The 22,005-nt window shown below is 41.2% G+C and overlaps 1 protein-coding gene across 2 annotated transcripts in view; it reads left to right on the top strand.

Moving 5' to 3' along the window:
• Nucleotides 1-22,005, top strand: part of slc18a2 (solute carrier family 18 member 2) — a 147,162-nt gene that overhangs the window by 4,090 nt on the left and 121,067 nt on the right. The window contains exons 1-2 of one of the 2 annotated variants that reach the window (XM_061911107.1): nt 12,048-13,826; nt 16,508-16,853. In XM_061911107.1, coding sequence (XP_061767091.1) covers nt 13,778-13,826; nt 16,508-16,853 — 395 coding nt within the window. In that variant the 5' untranslated portion in view covers nt 12,048-13,777. Of the gene's footprint in view, nt 1-12,047; nt 13,827-16,507; nt 16,854-22,005 lie in introns of those variants that run through there. The other variant, XM_061911106.1, reaches the window with a different exon arrangement.

Below are 22,005 nucleotides of genomic sequence, written 5' to 3'. Positions count from 1 at the left end.
GTATAATGGTTGGAAAATGACCAACTTTCAATGGTTAAATCAACGTCAGAACCCGACATTGATTAAACGTCGTCAAAAAGCATGTTGTTTCAACGTTGCATTTGTGTTGTAGTATATTGGTTGGAAAATTACCAAAATTCAATGGTTAAATCAACGTCAGAACCCAACATTGATTAAAGGTCGTCAAAAAGCATTTTGTTTCAACGTTGTTTATGTGTTGTAGTATATTGGTTGGAAAATGACCAAATTTCAAATGGTCAGATCAACGTCACAACCTGACATTGAATGAACGTTGTCACAAAGCATGTTGTTTCAACGTTGCATTTGTGTTGTAGTATATTGGTTGGAAAATTACCAAAATTCAATGGTCAAATCAACGTCAGAACCCGACAAGGATTAAACGTCGTCAAAAAGCACTTTGTTTCAACGTTGTATATGTGTTGTAGTATATTGGTTGGAAAATGACCAAATTTCAATGGTTAAATCAACGTCAGAACCCGACATTGATTAAACGTTGTCAAAAAGCATTTTTCTTCAACATTGTATATGTGTTGTAGTATAATGGTTGGAAAATGACCAACTTTCAATGGTTAAATCAACGTCAGAACCCGACATTGATTAAACGTCGTCAAAAAGCATGTTGTTTCAACGTTGCATTTGTGTTGTAGTATATTGGTTGGAAAATTACCAAAATTCAATGGTTAAATCAACGTCAGAACCCAACATTGATTAAACGTCGTCAAAAAGCATTTTGTTTCAACGTTGTATATGTGTTGTAGTATATTGGTTGGAAAATGACCAAATTTCAATGGTTAAATAAACGTGAGAACCCGACATTGATTAAACTTCGTCAAAAAGCATTTTGTTTCAACATTGTATATGTGTTGTAGTATAATGGTTGGAAAATGACCAACTTTCAATGGTTAAATCAACGTCAGAACCCGACATTGATTAAACGTCGTCAAAAAGCATGTTGTTTCAACGTTGCATTTGTGTTGTAGTATATTGGTTGGAAAACTACCAAAATTCAATGGTTAAATCAACGTCAGAACCCAACATTGATTAAACGTCGTCAAAAAGAATTTTGTTTCAACGTTGTATATGTGTTGTAGTATAATGGTTGGAAAATGACCAAATTTCAATGGTTAAATCAACGTCAGAACCCGACATTGATTAAACGTCGTCAAAAAGCATTTTTCTTCAACATTGTATATGTGTTGTAGTATAATGGTTGGAAAATGACCAACTTTCAATGGTTAAATCAACGTCAGAACCCGACATTGATTAAACGTCGTCAAAAAGCATGTTGTTTCAACGTTGCATTTGTGTTGTAGTATATTGGTTGGAAAATTACCAAAATTCAATGGTTAAATCAACGTCAGAACCCAACATTGATTAAAGGTCGTCAAAAAGCATTTTGTTTCAACGTTGTTTATGTGTTGTAGTATATTGGTTGGAAAATGACCAAATTTCAAATGGTCAGATCAACGTCACAACCTGACATTGAATGAACGTTGTCACAAAGCATGTTGTTTCAACGTTGCATTTGTGTTGTAGTATATTGGTTGGAAAATTACCAAAATTCAATGGTCAAATCAACGTCAGAACCCGACAAGGATTAAACGTCGTCAAAAAGCACTTTGTTTCAACGTTGTATATGTGTTGTAGTATATTGGTTGGAAAATGACCAAATTTCAATGGTTAAATCAACGTCAGAACCCGACATTGATTAAACGTTGTCAAAAAGCATTTTTCTTCAACATTGTATATGTGTTGTAGTATAATGGTTGGAAAATGACCAACTTTCAATGGTTAAATCAACGTCAGAACCCGACATTGATTAAACGTCGTCAAAAAGCATGTTGTTTCAACGTTGCATTTGTGTTGTAGTATATTGGTTGGAAAATTACCAAAATTCAATGGTTAAATCAACGTCAGAACCCAACATTGATTAAACGTCGTCAAAAAGCATTTTGTTTCAACGTTGTTTATGTGTTGTAGTATATTGGTTGGAAAATGACCAAATTTCAATGGTTAAATCAACGTCACAACCTGACATTGAAATAACGTTGTCACAAAGCATCCTATCCCCTGGTACATGTCTTTGGAAGTGGGAGGAAGCCGGAGTATCCAGACGGAAGCCGGAGTATCCAGAGGGAAGCCGGAGTATCCAGAGGGATTGACCAAAATTAAATGGTCAAATCAACGTCAGAACCCGACATTGATTAAACGTCGTCAAAAAGCATGTTGTTTCAACGTTGCATTTGTGTTGTAGTCTATTGGTTGGGAAATTACCACATTTCAAATGGTCAGATCAACATCACAACCTGACATTGAATGAACGTTGTCACAAAGCATGTTGTTTCAACGTTGCATTTGTGTTGTAGTATATCGGTTGGAAAATTACCAAAATTCAATGTTCAAATCAACGTCAGAACCCGACAAGGATTAAACGTCGTCAAAAAGCACTTTGTTTCAACGTTGCATTTGTGTTGTAGTATATTGGTTGGAAAATTACCAATATTCAATGGTTAAATCAACGTCAGAACCCAACATTGATTAAACGTCGTCAAAAAGCATGTTGTTTCAACGTTGCATTTGTGTTGTAGTATATTGATTGGAAAATGACCAAATTTCAAATGGTCAGATCAACGTCACAACCCAATGAACGTTGTCACAAAGCATGTTGTTTCAACGTTGCATTTGTGTTGTAGTATATTGGTTGGAAAATTACCAAAATTCAATGGTCAAATCAACGTCAGAACCCAACATTGATTAAACGTCGTCAAAAAGCATTTTGTTTCAACATTGTATATGTGTTGTAGTATATTGGTTGGAAAATTACCAAAATTCAATGGTTAAATCAACGTCAGAACCCGACATTTATTAAACGTCGTCAAAAAGCATGTTGTTTCAATGTTGTTTTTGTGTTGTAGTATAGTGATTGAAAATTGACCAAATTTCAAATGGTCAGATCAACGTAACAACCTGACATTGAATGAACGTTGTCACAAAGCATGTTGTTTCAACGTTGCATTTGTGTTGTACTATATTGGTTGGAAAATGACCAAAATTCAACAGTTGAATCAACGTCAGAACCCGACATTGATTAAACGTCGTCAAAAAGCATTTTGTTTCAACGTTGCATATGTATTGTAGTATATTGGTTGGAAAATTACCAAAATTCAATGGTTAAATCAGCGTCAGAACCCGACATGCATTAAACGTCGTCAAAATGCATTTTGTTTCAACATTGTATTTGTGTTGTAGAATATTGGTTGGAAAATTACCAAATTTCAATGGTTAAATCAACGTCAGAACCCGACATTGATTAAACGTCATCAAAAAGCATGTTGTTTCAACGTTGCATTTGTGTTGTAGTATATTGGTTGGAAAATTACCAAGATTCAATGGTCAAATCAATTTCAGAACCCGACAAGGATTAAACGTCGTCAAAAAGCATTTTGTTTCAACGTTGTTTATGTGTTGTAGTATATTGGTTGGAAAATGACCACATTTCAATGGTTAAATCAACGTCAGAACCCGACATTGCTTAAACGTCGTCAAAAAGCATGTTGTTTCAACGTTGGTTTTGTGTTGTAGAATATTGGTTGTAAAATGACCAAAATTCAATGGTCAAATCAACGTCAGAACCCAACATTGACTAAATGTCATCAAAAAGCATGTTGTTTCAACGTTGGTTTTGTGTTGTAGAATATTGGTTGTAAAATGACCAAAATTCAATGGTCAAATCAACGTCAGAACCCAACATTGACTAAATGTCATCAAAAAGCATGTTGTTTCAACGTTATATTTGTGTTGTAAAATATTGGTTGGAAAATGACCAAAATTCAATAGTCAAATCAACGTCAGAATCCAACATTGATTAAACTTTGTCAAAAAGCATGTTGTTTCAACGTTGCATTTGTGTTGTAGTATATTGGTTGGACATTGACAAAAATTTCAAAGGTCAGATCAACGTCACAACCTGACATAGAATATACGTTGTCACAAAGAATGTTGTTTCAACGTTGTATTTCTGTTGTAGGATATTGGTTGGAAAACGACCAAAATTCAATGGTCAAATTAAGGTCAGAACCCAACATTGATTAAATGTTTTCAAAAAGCATGTTGTTTGAACGTTATGTTGTCCAACGTAAGGACCTAATTCAACAAGTTTTAATGTCTTGTTGTCTGTTGGGAAGGTGCGAGTACATCAAATATATGAGTATTATTATTGTTATATATTTAATTTTATCGGCTTGCTAAATTATCATTGTTATATATTTAATTTTATCGGCTTGCTAAATGGTATAACCACATTATTCAAATACCGTAGGATATTTTTATACAATAAATAGTTAATATAGTTTTGATAATAATAAATTGTATTATTTATATTAGTTGTAGTATAACTATCTATTTAAATGCTGTATGAGTATTATTATTATTTATTTATCACTTGGCTTAATAAGCATTCTGACTATTTCAATGCTGTGGGATATTTGCTACGTATCCGTTACTAATGTTTGAGTTATCAGTGTTTTTTTACACCAGTCCAATCAAAAGTTATCAAAAGGTATATTGAATAATGCAGACACTTGTGGCACATTCCAAAAATACTTTTAAATTGAACAAAAAAAAGAAAAACTGGAATCGATATGGTTTCAATTTCTGGTACCGAGGAGTCGATATCTGTATTCGATATGGTACCATTTTGTGTGTGTTCATGCAGTAACAAACGTTAATATGTTATATAATGAAATCTCATAATTTTCTGTAACATTTAAAAGTAACCTGATGAAAAAAAAAACTGTGCTGTCCAGTAACTTTCACTTCTTAGTATCATTTGCAAGTAGGTGTAGTCAAGAAGTAGTATTTGCCATTAATGTGATCGTTCCATTATTGCTGTTATTTAAGTCCTACAAAGTGCTTATACTGTAAATATTTCAACTGTTACACACCATCTGTTCAAATGTTTATGAAGTGGCATAAAACACTGAAAGTGGTTGTTCCTATAACCCCTTTGTTTCAAATGTTTGTTCCACTTGGGGCGCGGGCATCTTGTCTGACTCACACCATATACACAGCCTTCCTTGCCACGTATTTTTCCTTTTCCCGCTATCCATCCACTAATTCAAACTGATCCAGCAGCGCAATTGAAGATTGTTTTATTTACAAAAATCAAGGAACAGAATACTCGGGACACAAAATAAATGGTAGCTTATATAAAGCCGAGGTCTACAGACAGATGAGGTCTCCAGACAGGTGAGGTCTACAGACAGGTGAGGTCAAAGACGGTATGCCTGTGCCCGACTGCCCGGCGCGCTCCTGCCCCTTATAGGCCTGCGTGGGAACTTTTCACCACCTGCAAAGGGTGCACTCTGACATACACGCATCAATCACTGAAAAATAATAAAATAAACATAAATTCAAGTATGGCCCTCTATTTGGCTCCTACAGTTCATCTTAGTTGTAGTTTTCATTACCAAAGCTGGAGGCGTTGAAATCGCCATGTAAAATCCCTAATGTTAATCAGTAGCATATATTTGACATCTCCAATGAAAATGTGCACATTCATATAAGTGGAGCCTTACTTTTGAGCACTTTCTATCAGCCAGGCTTGCTTTGTTGGCATAGAAAATTATAACATTACATAGAGGCAATCCTGTCACAAGGTGTAGGTGACAAACCCCAAGATGTCGAGATGGCAGGCTTTGTCCAGGAAAACATAATCTAATGTCCAAAAATGTAAGGCAAAACCCAAACCAGGAAGCAGGAAAACAGGAGACAGGAGACAGGAACAACAATCAGGAACCAGCAAACAGCTCACAAGCGACAAGGAACCAGGGAGAACTGGAGACAGAAAGCAGTCCACGACATACAACGACAGGTAGTGATGACATGGACAATACACCAGCACAGACTGGATGGCAAGGCAGGCTTAAATAGCAGCTGGCTGACACAAAGGTGTGGCCAGGTGCCCATCAGCCGCATCTGAGGGGAAACAGCGCTCAGGGAGACAAGCAGAAAACAACCAAAATAAAAGCGCTGACAGGAAATAAAGATAAACAGAGGAAGAACTAAAACATAACCAAACTGTCAGGGACAAGCTCGACAAATCCACTACGAATATACCCGTTTGCATGCCAAGTGCTTGAGCCGGTGCCAACCTTGCAAGTAGGCAACAAAGGTATGAAAACATGGTACCTGTGACTTTACGTGAATCGGTGCACGCTAGAACGGACACTACCTTTAAAAGTACCAATTTTGGACCCCATTTTAACATAAATTTGTTTAACAATGACATTTCTTAAATAAATGCCAAAAAAAAACAAGCCTGGGAAATATCACTGCCTGGCTTTTCATTTTGAACAACTTCTTATTATGATTTTTTTCTACATTTAAAAGACTTCCTTGTGGTCTACATAACATGTAATAGTCGTTATTTGGTCGAAATGTTGCATCGACTATGTTTTACCGAAAGCCTTCATGCCCCTTTTTGACCGTCTCTTCAGGATGCACTGTTTTGTGGGCGGTCTTATTTACGTGCCTCTACTTTGACAGTGTCGTCTCCCCGTCGGCAATGTTGTAGTTTTTAGCGCTTCCATATGGAGTCAACTGACGAATGTAAGTAAGAAATATACACTACTTTGTATTAGGGTCTCAAGATGGCGGCACCCTGCTCGGCTGCGGCTGCAGAGGCTTTTGGTAGTAATAGAACATTTTGGCAAAACTACCGGTAAATTCTGTGAATTTCATGGCTGGCTTCCAGCATGGACACTCCGTGGTAACGTACGACAGCCAGACAATTTTGGATTTGGACGGATCGGGCCGTATTGGACCAAAAGATGTGTATACGTTGGACCTCCTCGCTAGCCACAGAATACTACGCCGGCTATATCCAGTGGCCTGTGAAGCAGCGGAGCCTTGTACCAGAGGGGACCGCAGACAGAGGAGACGTAAGTGGTGTGATCGGAAGCAGAAGAGGAGATGCCGAGCAGGGCTAACAACAAAGCTAAAGGCTAATCCTCACAGAATGCCGCTTCCTTCCATCCTGCTCTCAAATGTCTCTGGAGAACAAACTGGACTATCTGAAGCTGGATTTACATGCAAGACGCGAGATGAGAGACTGCAGCGCCATATTTCTCACAGAAACGTGGCTGAAACCATCCGTTCCAGACAAGGCAGTTAACATCGAGGGGCTAACTATGTTTCGGTCGGACAGGAGCAGCACTCTCACTGGTAAATCCCGAGGAGGTGGGGTTTGTATATACGTCAATAACAACTGGTGCAACAACGGGAAGATAGTCTCATGTCACTGCTCTCCCGATGTAGAAATATTAACTATAAAATGCAGGCCATTTTATTTACCCAGGGAATTCAGTGCTATGATCTTCACAGCAGTGTACATTCCCCCCAGTGCTAACACAAAGAAGCTTTGAATGCTTTGTACTGCTCCATCAATGAACTGCAAACAACACATCCAGAGGGAGTTTTCATTGTTGCAGGGGATTTTAATCAAGCTAACATGAAAACAGTTTTCCGTCATTTCCATCAATATGTGAATTTTGCAACCAGGGGTGGAAGCAAGTTGGGCTTGTTTTTTTATTAATATTAAACAGGCGTATAAAGCTGCACCACGCCCCAACCTCGGCTCCTCAGACCATCTATCTGTGATGCTAATTCCTGCATACAAGCCCCTGCTGATCAGGAAGCAAGCTACAGTGAAGCAGGTGATGACCTGGCCAGAGAGAGCAATGTAAGCATTACAAGACTGCTTCGAAACACCGGACTGGGACATGTTCAAGGAAGCCGCCACCGATAATCATCACACATGTGTGGAGGAGTATGCAGAGTCTGTGTCCGCATACATTCAGAAGTGCATGGAGGATGTCAGTGTGATCAAGAACATCCCCACATGGGCCAACGAGAAACCCTGGATGAACAGTGAGGTACGTGCAATGCTGAAGGCTCGGAACAAGGCTTTCAGGTCTGGCGACATGGTGGCATTAAATTTAGCCAGAGCTAACCTGAACCGTGCCATTAAGGTTGCAAAGGGTGCTCACAGTCACAAAGTGCAGGACTTCTTCGAGAACCCCACGAACACTAGACGAATGTGGAAGGCATACAGGTCATCGCGGACTATAAAGCTGCCCCCTGTCCCTGTGACAACAGTATCAGCTTCCTAAATGACCTTAACAACTACTTTGCAAGGTTTGAGCCACTTAATACCACTCCGGCGAGAAAATCCATCCCTCGCCTTGATGAGCTCCCGCTCAACCTGGACACAGCGGATGTCCTGAAAACCCTGAGGAGAGGTCCCGGAAAGCACCGGGACCTGATGACATTCCAGGCAAGGTGCTTAAGGGATGTGCAGACCAGCTGGCTGGGGTTCTCACAGGCATCTTCAACATCTCGCTGACCCAGGCTGTGGTACCGTCATGTTTAAGACGGCCACAATCATTCCTGTGCCTAAAAACCCCACAATCTCCTCTCTTAATGATTTACGCCCTGTTGCACCCACCCCCATCATAATGAAGTGCTTCGAGAGGCTGGTAAAAGAATACATTGTCTCCAGACTTCCCCCCACATTCGACCCATACCAGTTTGCTTATCGCCCAAACCGCTCCACAGAGGACGCCATCTCCTCTGCACTCCACCTGAGCTTAGAACGTCTGGAAGGAAAGGACACACACGTGCGGATGTAGTTTCTGGACTTTTGCTCAGCATTCAACACCATCAACCCGCAGCATTTGGTGAGCAAACTGGCGTCCCTTGGATTCAGTACCCCCCTATGCAACTGGCTGCTTGACTTCCTCACAAACAGACCCCAGTCTGTGAGAGTGGGCAACAACACCTCCAGTGCCATCTCCCTGAGCACAGGCTTCCCCCAGGGCTGCGTCCTGAGTCCGCTGCTGTTCACATTGATGACCCATGACTGCTGCACCAGGTCCACTACTAACCACATTGTGAAGTATGCGGACGACACGACAGTAGTGGGCCTCATCCGTGACAATAAAGACATGGACTACAGGGACGAGGTAAAACATCTGGTTGACTGGTGCAGAACCAACAACCTGGTCCTGAACGTCGACAAGACCAAGGAGATCATTGTTGACTTCAGGAAGCACCAATCCAGCCACGCTCCACTCTTCATCAACGGCACAGCGGTGGAGATGGTAAACAGCACCAAGTTCCTGGGGGTGCAGATCACTGCCAATATAACCTGGTCCCTACACACCATAGCTCTTGTAAAAAGAGCTCAGCAGCGCATGCACTTTTTGCGTCGGATGAAAAGAGCACAGCTCCCTCCCCCAATTCTCACCACATTCTACAGAGGCACTATAGAGAGCCTGCTGACCAACAGCATCTCTGTCTGGACTGGAGCCTGCAATGCCTCAGACTGGAAGTCTCTCCAGAGAGTGGTGAGGACGGCGGAAAAGATTATCAGGACTCCTCTTACTGCTATCCAGGAGATCGCAAAAAGCCGCTGCCTGACCAGGGCTCAGAAAATCTGCAAAGACTCCTCCCACCCCACCAAGGACTGTTTTCACTGCTGGACTCTAGGAAGAGGTTATGCAGCCTCCGTAGCAGCTTCTTCCCTCAGGCCGTAAGACTCTTGAACACATCATAATTAAATAGTCCCCTCAACTCCCCCCAAAATGGATTAACTCGCTGGAATAAAAAAGACAATATAACCTACATCCATAAACATGGACGCATGTGAAAAAGTGCAATGTATTTATCTGTAAAGAAATCTATTTATTTATATCTGCACCTTATTGCTTTTTTTTAAATCCTGCATTACCAAGAGCTAATGCAACAAAATTTCGTTCTTATTTGTACTGTAAAGTTCAAATTTGAATGACAATAAAAAGGAAGTCTAAGCCTACAGTCTAATTAGAAATGGCATGCATGTTTATGTAAGAGCCAGTCTGCCCCACAACAAGAGAATATAGAAAAATAATAATTATTGAATACATTGTCGGACTACAATGGCAGACTTGTGCAAAGCTCTTCACTGATGTCACACTTGAAAAAACAGCACATTTTGGAGTTAGAGTGTCCGCCCTGAGTTCAGTAGGTTGTGAGTTCAACCCCGGCCGAGTCATACCAAAGACTATACAAACCCCGGCCGAGTCATACCAAAGACTATAAAAATGGGACCCATTGCTTGCCTGCTTGGCACTCAGCATCAAGGGTTGGAATTGGGTGTTAAATCTGTGAAGACTCTTCTTCGGCATTGTAATGCCGGTGTGGTTTTCCCGTGGATGCGTCGAAGCAGAACACAGCATAGGTAAGATAAAGGGTATTTAATAACAAGAGTCTATGAACAAAAATACTGGTGTAAAGAGAAACAATAAACAAAAGACGCTAGCGTGAAAGCTAGGATAAAACAAGGAAAACTAGAACTTGGTACGAGGACACAAAAGAGTAAACAAAACATTTAGCATGAAAGCTAGACAATAAAGTGGCTTGGCGTGAGAGCTAGCGAGAAAATACATACGAATGATGAGAGTCGTCACTGATGCGCGTGGGCAAATTAGGATCCGAGAATGAGTAAACAGAAAAGGTGAGCTTAAATAGGAGGGTGAAAAATTAGTAGCAGGTGTGCGGGGCGAGACTAACAGGTGGACTGATGTGTAACCATAGTGATGGACAAAAACAGGAAATAAACGGGTCAGACTGAGAATGAAAAAACAAACACGTGAAGATCTGAGCAGCAGATCGCAACAGTATTCCCCCCCAACAAAAGACAGATACCAGATGTCTTAAAAAACAAACAAAAACTTGAACCCCCTCCCCAAAACCAGAAAGTTCACAAACGAAGGGAGGGCGGAGGGAGGCCACGGTGGAGGGTCGCCAGATCGCATGTCCCCGAATCCACCGAGGACACATCATGTGGCGGCGGCGGGTGGAACGCTGCTGCCGAAAAAGTTTTGGCGGGCGACCTCGAAAAGGCCACATTAGTGGCCGCATCGCAGGATGAGGTGCCCGGCGAGGCGGACGACCCGGGCACGGCCACATCCGTGGCCGACATGGAGGAGGGAGTGTCTGGCGAGGAGGATGACCTCGCAGAGGCCACGCCCGTGATCGACGTGGTGGACGACGCCTCAGCACCGAAATCCCAGCAGGCTTGGAAGCAGCAGACGAGGGTGCGGGGACTGCAGCCAAAGCAGGCCCGAGTGCAGCTGGCGAGGATGATGCGGGTGCTGCAGCCGAAGAAGGCGTCGGAGGCGGCCTGGGAGCCGCAGGAGTCGTCGGAGGCGGCCTGGGAGCCGCAGGAGTCGTCGGAGGCGGCCTGGGAGCCGCAGGAGTCGTCGGAGGCGGCCTGGGAGCCGCAGGAGTCGTCGGAGGCGGCCTGGGAGCCGCAGGAGTCGTCGGAGGTGCTGGTGTGGGTTCCAGCCCCGTCGTCGACGCTGGTGTGGGCTCCAGCCCCGTCGTCGACGCTGGTGTGGGCTCCAGCCCCGTCGTCGACGCTGGTGTGGGCTCCAGCCCCGTCGTCGGCGCTGGTGTGGGCTCCAGCCCCGTCGTCGGCGCTGGTGTGGGCTCCAGCCCCGTCGTCGGCGGTGCTTGGCGGCGCGGAGCTGGCACCGGTGCTTGGCGGCGCGGAGCTGGCACCGGTACCTGTCGTGGTGCTGGTACCGGAGTGGGCTCCAGCTTAGGAACTGGTGCTAGAGTGGGCTCCAGCCTTGGAGTTTGTGCTGGCGTGAGAACCAGTTTAGAGTCTGAAACTGGCGTGAGAACAAGGCTAGAAACATTTTCTGGTGTGAAAACCAGGCGAGAGTCTAATTCTGGCGTGAAAACCAGGTCAGAGTCTAATTCTGGCGTGAAAACCAGGTCAGAGTCTAATTCTGGCGTGAAAACCAGGTCAGAGTCATGTGCTGGTGTGAGAACCAGACTGGGAGCAGGTGTCGGCTTCAGCCGAGGAGCTGGTGTCGGCTTCAGCCGAGGAGCAGGTGTCGGCTTCAGCCGAGGAGCAGGTGTCGGCTTCAGCCGAGGAGCAGGTGTCGGCTTCAGCCGAGGAGCAGGTGTCGGCTTCAGCCGAGGAGCAGGAGTCGGCTTCAGCCGAGGAGCAGGTGTCGGCTTCAGCCGAGGAGCAGGAGTCGGCTTCAGCCGAGGAGCAGGAGTCGGCTTCAGCCGAGGAGCAGGCACAGGGGTCTGCCGAGGAGAACTAGGGGACTGGCTGTGAGCAGGACTAGGACTATGATGAGTGATAAGACAAACACTAGGACTCGGGCAAGGACTTGAGAGAGGACCAGGACTTACAATCACACTAGTGCTTTGAGAAGGGCTTGGGCAACGACCAGGACTTACAGTCATACCAGGGCTTGGGCAAGAACTAGGACAAACGGTCAAACTAGGGCTTGGGCAAGGACTGGGACTAACAATCAAACTGGTGCTCGGGCAAGGACTAGGACAAAGACTAGGACTTACAGTAACACTGGGGCTCGGACAAGAACTTGGGTAAGGACTAGGGTTCGGACTAAGACCACGAGGGGAATCAGTACTAATATTACAAAGGCAAGAAACAAGACTCGGGACCGGACTCGAAACAGGACTCGGACTACGGATCAGTCTACGAGTGGAACTAGGACTACGACGACTACGAGAAAGACTAGGACTACCACTAGAATCAGAACGGAAACTCGGACCAGGACTTGGACTACGACTCAGTCTACAAGTCGGTCTACGAGTAGGACTAGAGCATGGGCTACGAAGAAGGCTGGGACTCGAACTCTGAGAGAGACTGTGACTAAAACTAGAACTAGGGCACGGACGGAACACAGGTGGAGGCGGTCTAAGAGGGCGTGACTTGACCGGGGAGAACACCGGTGGAGGAGGTCTAGGAGGCCGTAGTGGCTTAACAGGTGTAAACACCGGTGGTGGAGGTCTAGGAGGCTTAGTAGTAATACTGGCCCTCCCCTCGAGACCCGGATTCCAGACGGGGTCCCGTTGGATAGAGGCTGACCGTAAGGGCGGGCGGTGGGAGGTTTGGAGGAGGGCAGACTCCACCCCATTAGTCTGTATGAGGAGAGGATTGTTCTGAGCAGCAAGAAATTTCTCCTCCAGCTCCAGTTCAATCAAAACTCTCCTGTACCACTCGTCCATCCAGGCAGGACTATATTTTTCTAGGTCAGTTTCAAAATCAGGTGACGTAGGGGTAGGACGTGAAATAGGCTGAGATGTGGGCGGGGCCAAAGTAATGGGAGGCTGATCTTGACAATTAACAATATACTGAGGGTGACTAGAATCAATATAAATGTCCTGATACTGTGTGAAAGTATTATTACTGTCCAAGTCTTTGGAAAATGGCTGAGATATATCGTCCACAATAAAAAAATCTTCTGAAAAAATGTCATCAACAGAGGCCGGTGTTGCGACACCGGTGGGCGTTCCCCAAATGACGTCATCGCTTGTGTCAGAAAAAGTGTCATGGCAGCTTAAGGAATGATTTGAAAAAAAACAAGCAGGATTACCGGTAATGACGGGTGAATCCTGGACGGGGTGAAACTTGCTGTGTCCATGGGGAGGAATAAGTGGTGCTGGAACATTACTGCCGCGCGGGGGACCTCTCCACTGGACCCCCCGCTTCTTCGGGGCAGCGCGAACGGCTTCGGAGGAGACTTCAGGCCCACAGTCGAGTCTTTCCTGCTCCCAAGCCACGAGCTCCAACCACAACCCTAAGTCGAAGGGTTCCTCCCGTGGTTTCGACGCGGAAAAACAACTTGATGCTCGGATCCTACTGTGAAGACTCTTCTTCGGCATTGTAATGCCGGTGTGGTTTTCCCGTGGATGCGTCGAAGCAGAACACAGCATAGGTAAGATAAAGGGTATTTAATAACAAGAGTCTATGAACAAAAATACTGGTGTAAAGAGAAACAATAAACAAAAGACGCTAGCGTGAAAGCTAGGATAAAACAAGGAAAACTAGAACTTGGTACGAGGACACAAAAGAGTAAACAAAACATTTAGCATGAAAGCTAGACAATAAAGTGGCTTGGCGTGAGAGCTAGCGAGAAAATACATACGAATGATGAGAGTCGTCACTGATGCGCGTGGGCAAATTAGGATCCGAGAATGAGTAAACAGAAAAGGTGAGCTTAAATAGGAGGGTGAAAAATTAGTAGCAGGTGTGCGGGGCGAGACTAACAGGTGGACTGATGTGTAACCATAGTGATGGACAAAAACAGGAAATAAACGGGTCAGACTGAGAATGAAAAAACAAACACGTGAAGATCTGAGCAGCAGATCGCAACAAAATCACCAAAAATGAGTCCCAGGCGCAGCCACCACTGCTGCTCACTGCTCCCCTCACCTCCTCGGGGGTGGAACAAGGGGATGGATCAAATGAAGAGAGTAATTTCACCACACATAGTATGTGTGACTATCAGTGGTACTTTAACATTGACTTAATATTGGGTTAATTCTAAACGGAATCGTTTGGAGGAAGTTTAAAGGAAGGCAAGACTGTTTTATAAATATCCGCGCCATGCCTGCCTGATTTAAATAAACATTTCAGGACTTACGCATTGCCCCAGCACACCAAAACTGTTACCATCAGGTAAGAACATTTGGTTTTGCATAATAGGTCACCTTTTACATTGTTATGAAAAGTCAGACATGTCGTATTTGTAGAAAAAAGACACAAGAAATGTTTTCATGATTTTACATCAATATTTGTTCTCATCTTCTACATTTGACAAAACTACAATGTTTTAAAGATATTATATTAATAATAAAAATTATAATCCATCCATCCATCCATTTTCTACCACTTATTCCCTTCGGGGTTGCGGAGGGCGCTGGTGCCTATCTCAGCTACAATCGGGCAGAAGGCGGTGTACACCCTGGACAAGTCTCCACTTTATCGCATTATAATATCACTCAAAATGTGTTATATCCGTCATCATTTGCTTTTAAACACAAATAGGTCTGGAATGTGATAGTAAGAATATGAACATTTCATATCAGAGTTATTGTGAACAAAATGATCACTGTTATCATAACGTATTACGATATTGCTCGAAAAGCGCTCATGCACACACTGATTTTTTGTCTGACCAAGCATTATTTTTAAAACGTTATTTTGTCTCTTATACATGTTAGCGTGTAAGTTAGCCAGCGATTAGCGCACTAGCTGCCCTTCTCGGACATGAGCAGTTTCAACGTGAAGTTTTTAAAGCATGGCAATCAATGATTGTTGATTGTTTATCGTTTCAAATTTTGAAACGATAAATAAACTAATGTGAATTTTACCACGGTTTATCATCAATACTAGTAATCGTTACATCCCATATCTTGGTTTTTTTCCTGCTTTGGCAGCTTGGATTGGTGAGTGCATACAATCCTTCTGCTTCCAGTCTGCTGTGATCCTGCTCTCTTACTATAAATATAAAGTTCCTTTTCCTGGCACTGCCGTGGCCCCGGGGCTGAGAGTGTTGAACTGAACATCCCTGCTTTGTGTCTGGCCGCCATTGTTTGTTGCATGATGTCAATTCCCATCACTTTCCACCCACATGTCCTGTCATTCCAGGCAGAACACAGCACATCTAAGACGACGTCTTCACTGTTCTGGAAATGTCACTTTCATAATTCACATGTACTTAATACATTGAAAAAAAATACTTATGTTTACAGACCAGTACATGGGTATATATATATATATATATATATATATATATATATATGTATATATATATATATATATATATATATATATATATATATATATATATATATATATATATATATATATATATATATAAATATATATATATGTGTATATATATATGTATATATATATATATATATATATATATATATATATATATATATATATATATATATATATATATATATATATATATATATATATGTTTCAGGCTGGTATTTGCAATACCGATTCCTATGCAAAAATTCCTACAATGTGTCTGCAAAAAATAAAAAAACTGTATTGCAATAATACCATATCTCATTCCATAAAGAATACATTATAAACTCTGACGTATATTGAGGTATCGGCGTAAATAACAATATAGCCAAGCTGCTACAACAGGAAAATACAGAGGATTATGTCGTTCAAAGTACACAAAAATGGTGTTTCAAACCACATAAAAAGAAATAAGTAAAATAATAAAAGCATTAAAATACATTTTTTTTTAAAAATAACTACTATTGGAAAAAAAGTAATCCAGTTACAAGAATATGTTAACGTAAAAATACTGTTTTAAACAAAAGCATTCAACACATTGCCTCATTCACAACTTTCGCTACTTTTTTAACCCTGTCTTCCTGTTAATCATACACATGATCCCAACTAACTTAAGTATCAAAAGTTTACATATTTTCATTTGAGAATTGATATTATAGCATAAAGATCTGATATCAGCAGTGTCGATATTTCAGTATCAAGCCGCACATCCCTAGTTTGTCCGCTGTTGCCCCCTGAAAGAGCCAGTGGTCACGTCAAGTTCAATTTCATCTTTCTTATGCCCGCCAGTGCCCATCATCCCAAGCTACCTGTACAACCTGGATGAGTCATCGGCCGTCGTATTGAACAACACCTCAGCCCAGAAGCAGACTGCCCCGGCAGCGTTTGAACAGATCGTGTCATTGTACGACAACACGGTGCGCTCATCGGTCTCTAACGCCACGGTGAGGGCGACGGACGGCGTCGTTCCGACTTTCACCACCGCTGGCGTCGTCGAGCTACCGGACAACTCCTCCGACTGCCCTCACTCCACCAACGAGCTGATCAACGAGAATGTCAAAGTGGGATTGTTGTTTGCCTCCAAGGCCACGGTGCAGCTGATCACCAACCCCTTCATTGGACCACTCACCAACAGGTAAGCACGCTCCTCTTTTTCTTCCTTGTTGATGCAATAATTGTCTTCAAGCACTCTTGCAGTCTGAGACTGGAAACATAGCATCAACACACATAATATACGATTGGCTCTGTAATAACACTCAGCTTTCGAGTTGCCAGCTAGCGATTAGCGGTGGTAGCTGGCAATTAACAACGCTGGTCACATGGTCCACTGCAGGGACATACAGTCATGAGGAAAAACACATAATAAAACTTTGAAAATAAATATTAATATTTCCGTTTTTTAACATTTACTTGAATCGCTTCTCGTTACTGCATGTCTGAGAATGTTCTCATTGGTCCAGGTCATTGTCATCTCAGGGCATTCAATCGATCCTAACGAGACTGTTTGGTTTGTCTGCAAAGATGTTTCGCCTCTCATCTGAGTTGGCGTCATTAGTTCATAGACTTAAAATGTTCAGATCTAGTCTTGCGGCTGGTGCCAAAACCCCAAATGTTTAGATTCCAAACCCAGGAGGATGTGCCTGGGCAAGGATGGTTTGTAGTAAGAAAAGCATCTGTTTTGATGCAAACCAGCAATCCTACTGTCAAAGCCAATGACAGTCGTTGAAATGTAATTTCCCTTCGTTAGGCTTTAGGTATTATTGTGTGGCAGAACAATCGCTGTGGATCGACAACTACCAGTCCAAAATAGTTGCGATCCCACACGTAAGCATTCCATTCAGTTGGAAACAAATGGCACAAATGGCAGTCTGGTCCCGTTCTGTTTCTAACTCTTTTTGGAGGCTAGATTGCATAGTTGTTTAGGAAAGGTTGAAAGGACAGTATTGTATGTGGGGGACAGGTGTTTCTCTGTTTAGGGATGGTTTTTCAACCTTGACACTGCTCTTTCCTACCATCTGTCTCCCTGTCCGGAATCTGTACATTTTTGTTCTCAAAGGAGTACTGTTTCTGCAGGTAGACAGCAGAGTTTTGGCCTGAAAAGTTTGCCTGTCTATGCTGTGCAATACATTGGCTTGGGGACGGCATAGCGCGGTTGGGAAAGTGGCCATGCCCGCAACCTGAGGTTTCCTGGTTCAATCCCCAGTTTCTACCAATGTAGTCACATCTGTTGTGTCCTTGAGCAAGACACTTCACCGTTGCTCCTGATGGGTCGTGGTTAGGGCCTCGCATGGCAGCTCCCGCCATCAGTGAGTGAATGTGGAAATAGTGTCAAAGCTCTTGGAGTACCTTGAAGGTAGAAAAGTGCTATACAAGTATAACCGATTTACTTAGTGGTTGTTTTGTTTACCAAAATATAAATCAGTGCATTCATCATTACATTACATGTGTGCGTGTAAGATGAAGAGGATGAGGGCGTGACTTACTGGCTGGTCTGCTTGTCACAATGTCGCCAAAATAATGCTTGCAGATACATTTGTACACCATGAATGTTCTTTTTTGTACTGTAGACTGTGATATTATTATTATTTCTAATTGAATTATAAATGGAGAAAAGAGAAGTTGTAGGCTCTGTGGACCAGAGCCTCTCGTAGTACTCTGACTTGCCACACTGTGAGAACCGGGGCCAGGGTTTGCGAGTAATTTTTTTGTCAGATGCAAGATCAATCTTTTAAATCTCTTCTAAATGAATGAATTAATGTAAAATCTCAGCACAGTCCTGTCCCCAATTTTTTTTTTGCTATTCATTATTTTTCAAATATATTTTTGTTGAATCACTGATATATACTTTGTTTCAACATGATGAAATATGAGGCTATATTTCATGTACAGCATTTGATAGTTCAATGATAAAACGTACTCCTGTTATGTTTTGTCCTGTTACTCATTTTAGGAAGCTTGTAGAAAAATACAATAGTTGTCAGAGATGAGCCAAGGCACATTTTGAGTCATTCTATCTGTCTATTATCAGATTTTGAGTTAGGAAAAAGAACAGGAATGTTAATTTAATTTATTTTATTTTATTTTTGTTTTTGCTGCAGCTGTTCCATATACTGCAATATTGTACATGGTAAATGGGATTTGCTATATATTGTATATATTATACATCAATATAATATAATACAATAATATAATAGTATATATTATATACTGTACATATAATATGTCAACATTACATATTTGTTATATTTTATGCCCGAGCTTTCAGCCGCTCTGCCCCACAGCTTTGGAACTCTTTGCCACCCGACCTTTGTAACTTGGACTTAATATCCCTCTTCAAGTCAAGACTCAAAACACACCTATTCCAGACTGCTTATTTACTCTAATCATCTTATCTATCTTTGTTGTTGTTTTCATTCAATTTAATTTTATTGTTTTGATTTTGTACAGTGTCCTTGAGTGCCCAGAAAGGCGCCTTATAAATAAAATGTATTCTTCTTCTTATTATTATTATTGCTACTACGGTACATTTTTAGTCTACTTAATAACTGCATTATCCTTTCCAACCTTACCCTTTCCATCCTTTGAAACTGAGCTACTGTGTGGAACAATTTCCCTTGTAGATCAATAAAATTTGTCTAAGTCCAAGTCTAATTAGTTTTAAGAGAGTTACAACTAGTGTTGAGAAAATTAACTAAAAAACATAAACTACTGTAGTTTTAGTTACTAGTAGACTTATAAGATTTGGCAAAAAACAAAAAGGATCCTGAAAATTTTTTTCATATCATCCAATCTCGATATCATCCAATCCAGCAGTGTAGTTATGACTAGCGCACCAATATTTGCACTTGAAACTTTCGGTATCGTTATTAAAGATGATGCACATTGAGTTGAGTTCAGTTTGAGTTTATTTTGGACATGCAAGCATACAACATGATACATCACAACCTCCACTTTCTCTTTTCAACATGTTCAAAAAGGAATAGGAAGAAGCAGAGCTTATTTAATCCTACCCCTTTTCTTTTACATAAAAGTTGCTAAAACTTTTGTTCACTTCCTGTTCTCAATTTATTCACAATATACTCCATAAGTAATCACAATAAAAATAAATAAAATTGGTGAAATAAGTTACATTTCATATGGTGAGATGAGTAAGATTATATTAAAAATGAATGAATGGATGAAATAAATTCAGAATATTTATCATGGTTCTTTTTCTTTGTACTTTGTAAACACTTTGAGTTTGAAGAGTTTCTTGAAATGGATCATACTAGTACATTGTTTGGTTTCTTTGCTTAATCCATTCCATTGATTGATTCCACATACAGATATACTGAAGGTCTTAAGTGTTGTACGTGCATACTAATATTTTAAATAACAATTTTCTCTAAGATTATATTTTTCCTCTTTTTTTGAAAATAATTTATGTATATTCTTGGGTAGCAGGTTATAGTTTGCTTTGTGTATCGTTTTAGCTGTTTGCAAATCCACTATGTCGTGGAATTTCAGTATTTTTGATTCAATAAATAAAGGGTTTGTATGTTCTCTATATCCAGCATTATGTATTATTCTAACTGACCTTTTTGAATTAAGTGTACTTGTGTAATTAATTCCTCATATTTCTACACAATAACTCAGATATATTAACACTAAAAAGCAGCAAAGAATATAAAGTGATTTTTGGTCTTGAACATTGCTTTATTCATTATTGACTTGTTTCTTGCTACTTTATGTTGTATATTTTTTACATGAGATTTCCAGTTCAATTTATCATCAATCATTATACCTAGAAATTTGGTTTAATTTACTCTTTCAATTTCTATTCCGTCTAATTGTATTTGTGTTTGACACTCTCTTCTCATTTTACCAAATAGCATTATTTTAGTTTTACTGAGATTCAAAGATAGTCTGTTTTTGTCAAACCATCTTTTTGATTTGTTAATTTCTTCTGTTATTATTTGTATTATCTTCTGTGTGTTCTCTCCTGAACAAAACACTCTTATATCATCCGCACATAATACTAAGAATAAATCTTTTGTAACTTTACAAATGTCATTTATATAGAGATTGAATAATTTTGGTCGTAGTATTGATCCCTGAGGTACACCACAGGATATATTTAGCATTGTAGATGTGTGTTTACCTATCTTCAGGTATTGTTTCCTGTTCATTAAATAACTTCTTATCCAGTTTAATACCAACCCTCTGATGCCATATTGTTCTAGTTTTTTCATTAAATATTGTGATTAATTGTGTCAAATGCTTTAGTTAGACTGTGATGAGGTGGCGACTTGTCCAGGGTATACACCGCCTTCCGCCGGGTTGTAGCTGAGATAGGCACCAGCGCCCCCCCGCGACCCCAAAATTGGAATAAGCTGTAGAAAATGGATGGATGGATGGGCTTTAGTTAGATCCATAAACACTGCTGCCGCACATTTTTTACTATCCATTGCGTTGGTAATTTCTTCTGTAATTTTAATTAAAGCCATCGAAGTTGAAACCTTTGCAAGTAAGAAGGATGCTAAAAGTGCATGTAGCATCATATTCATCAGATCACATTTAAAATGTCTTCATTATCCCAGACGCAGCAGATAAACTTTTTAGAAATATGTTTCCATGTTGTTAATACAATTTTGCAATGATCTCTCGTGTGTTTAGTTTTTAGTACACATGCTTAAAATATATATATATGTATATATATATATATATATATATATATATATATATATATCAATCCATGTTTACTTATATAGCCCTAAATCACTAGTGTCTCAAAGGGCTGCACAAACCACAACACGAACCACTACGACATCCTCGGTAGGCCCACATAAGGGCAAGGAAAACTCTCACCCAGTGGGACGTCGGTGACAATGATGACTATGAGAACCTTGGAGAGGAGGAAAGCAATGGATGTATATATATATATATATATCATCAATCATCAATCAATGTTTACTTATATAGCCCTAAATCACTAGTGTCTCAAAGGGCTGCACAAACCACTACGACATCCTCGGTAGGCCCACATAAGGGCAAGGAAAACTCCCACCCAGTGGGACGTCGGTGACAATAATGACCCAGTGGGACGTCGGTGACAATGATGACTATGAGAACCTTGGAGAGGAGGAAAGCAATGGATGTCGAGCGGGTCTAACATGATACTGTGAGAGTTCAATCCATAATGGATCCAACACAGTCGCGAGAGTCCAGTCCAAAGCGGATCCACCACAGCAGCGTGAGTCCCGTTCACAGCGGAGCCAGCAGGAAACCATCCCAAGCGGAGGCGGATC

This window comes from Nerophis ophidion, linkage group LG09 (assembly GCF_033978795.1).
Source record: "Nerophis ophidion isolate RoL-2023_Sa linkage group LG09, RoL_Noph_v1.0, whole genome shotgun sequence".
NCBI classification, from domain to species: Eukaryota; Metazoa; Chordata; class Actinopteri; order Syngnathiformes; family Syngnathidae; genus Nerophis; species Nerophis ophidion.
This window is presented reverse-complemented; position numbering and strand designations above follow the sequence as displayed.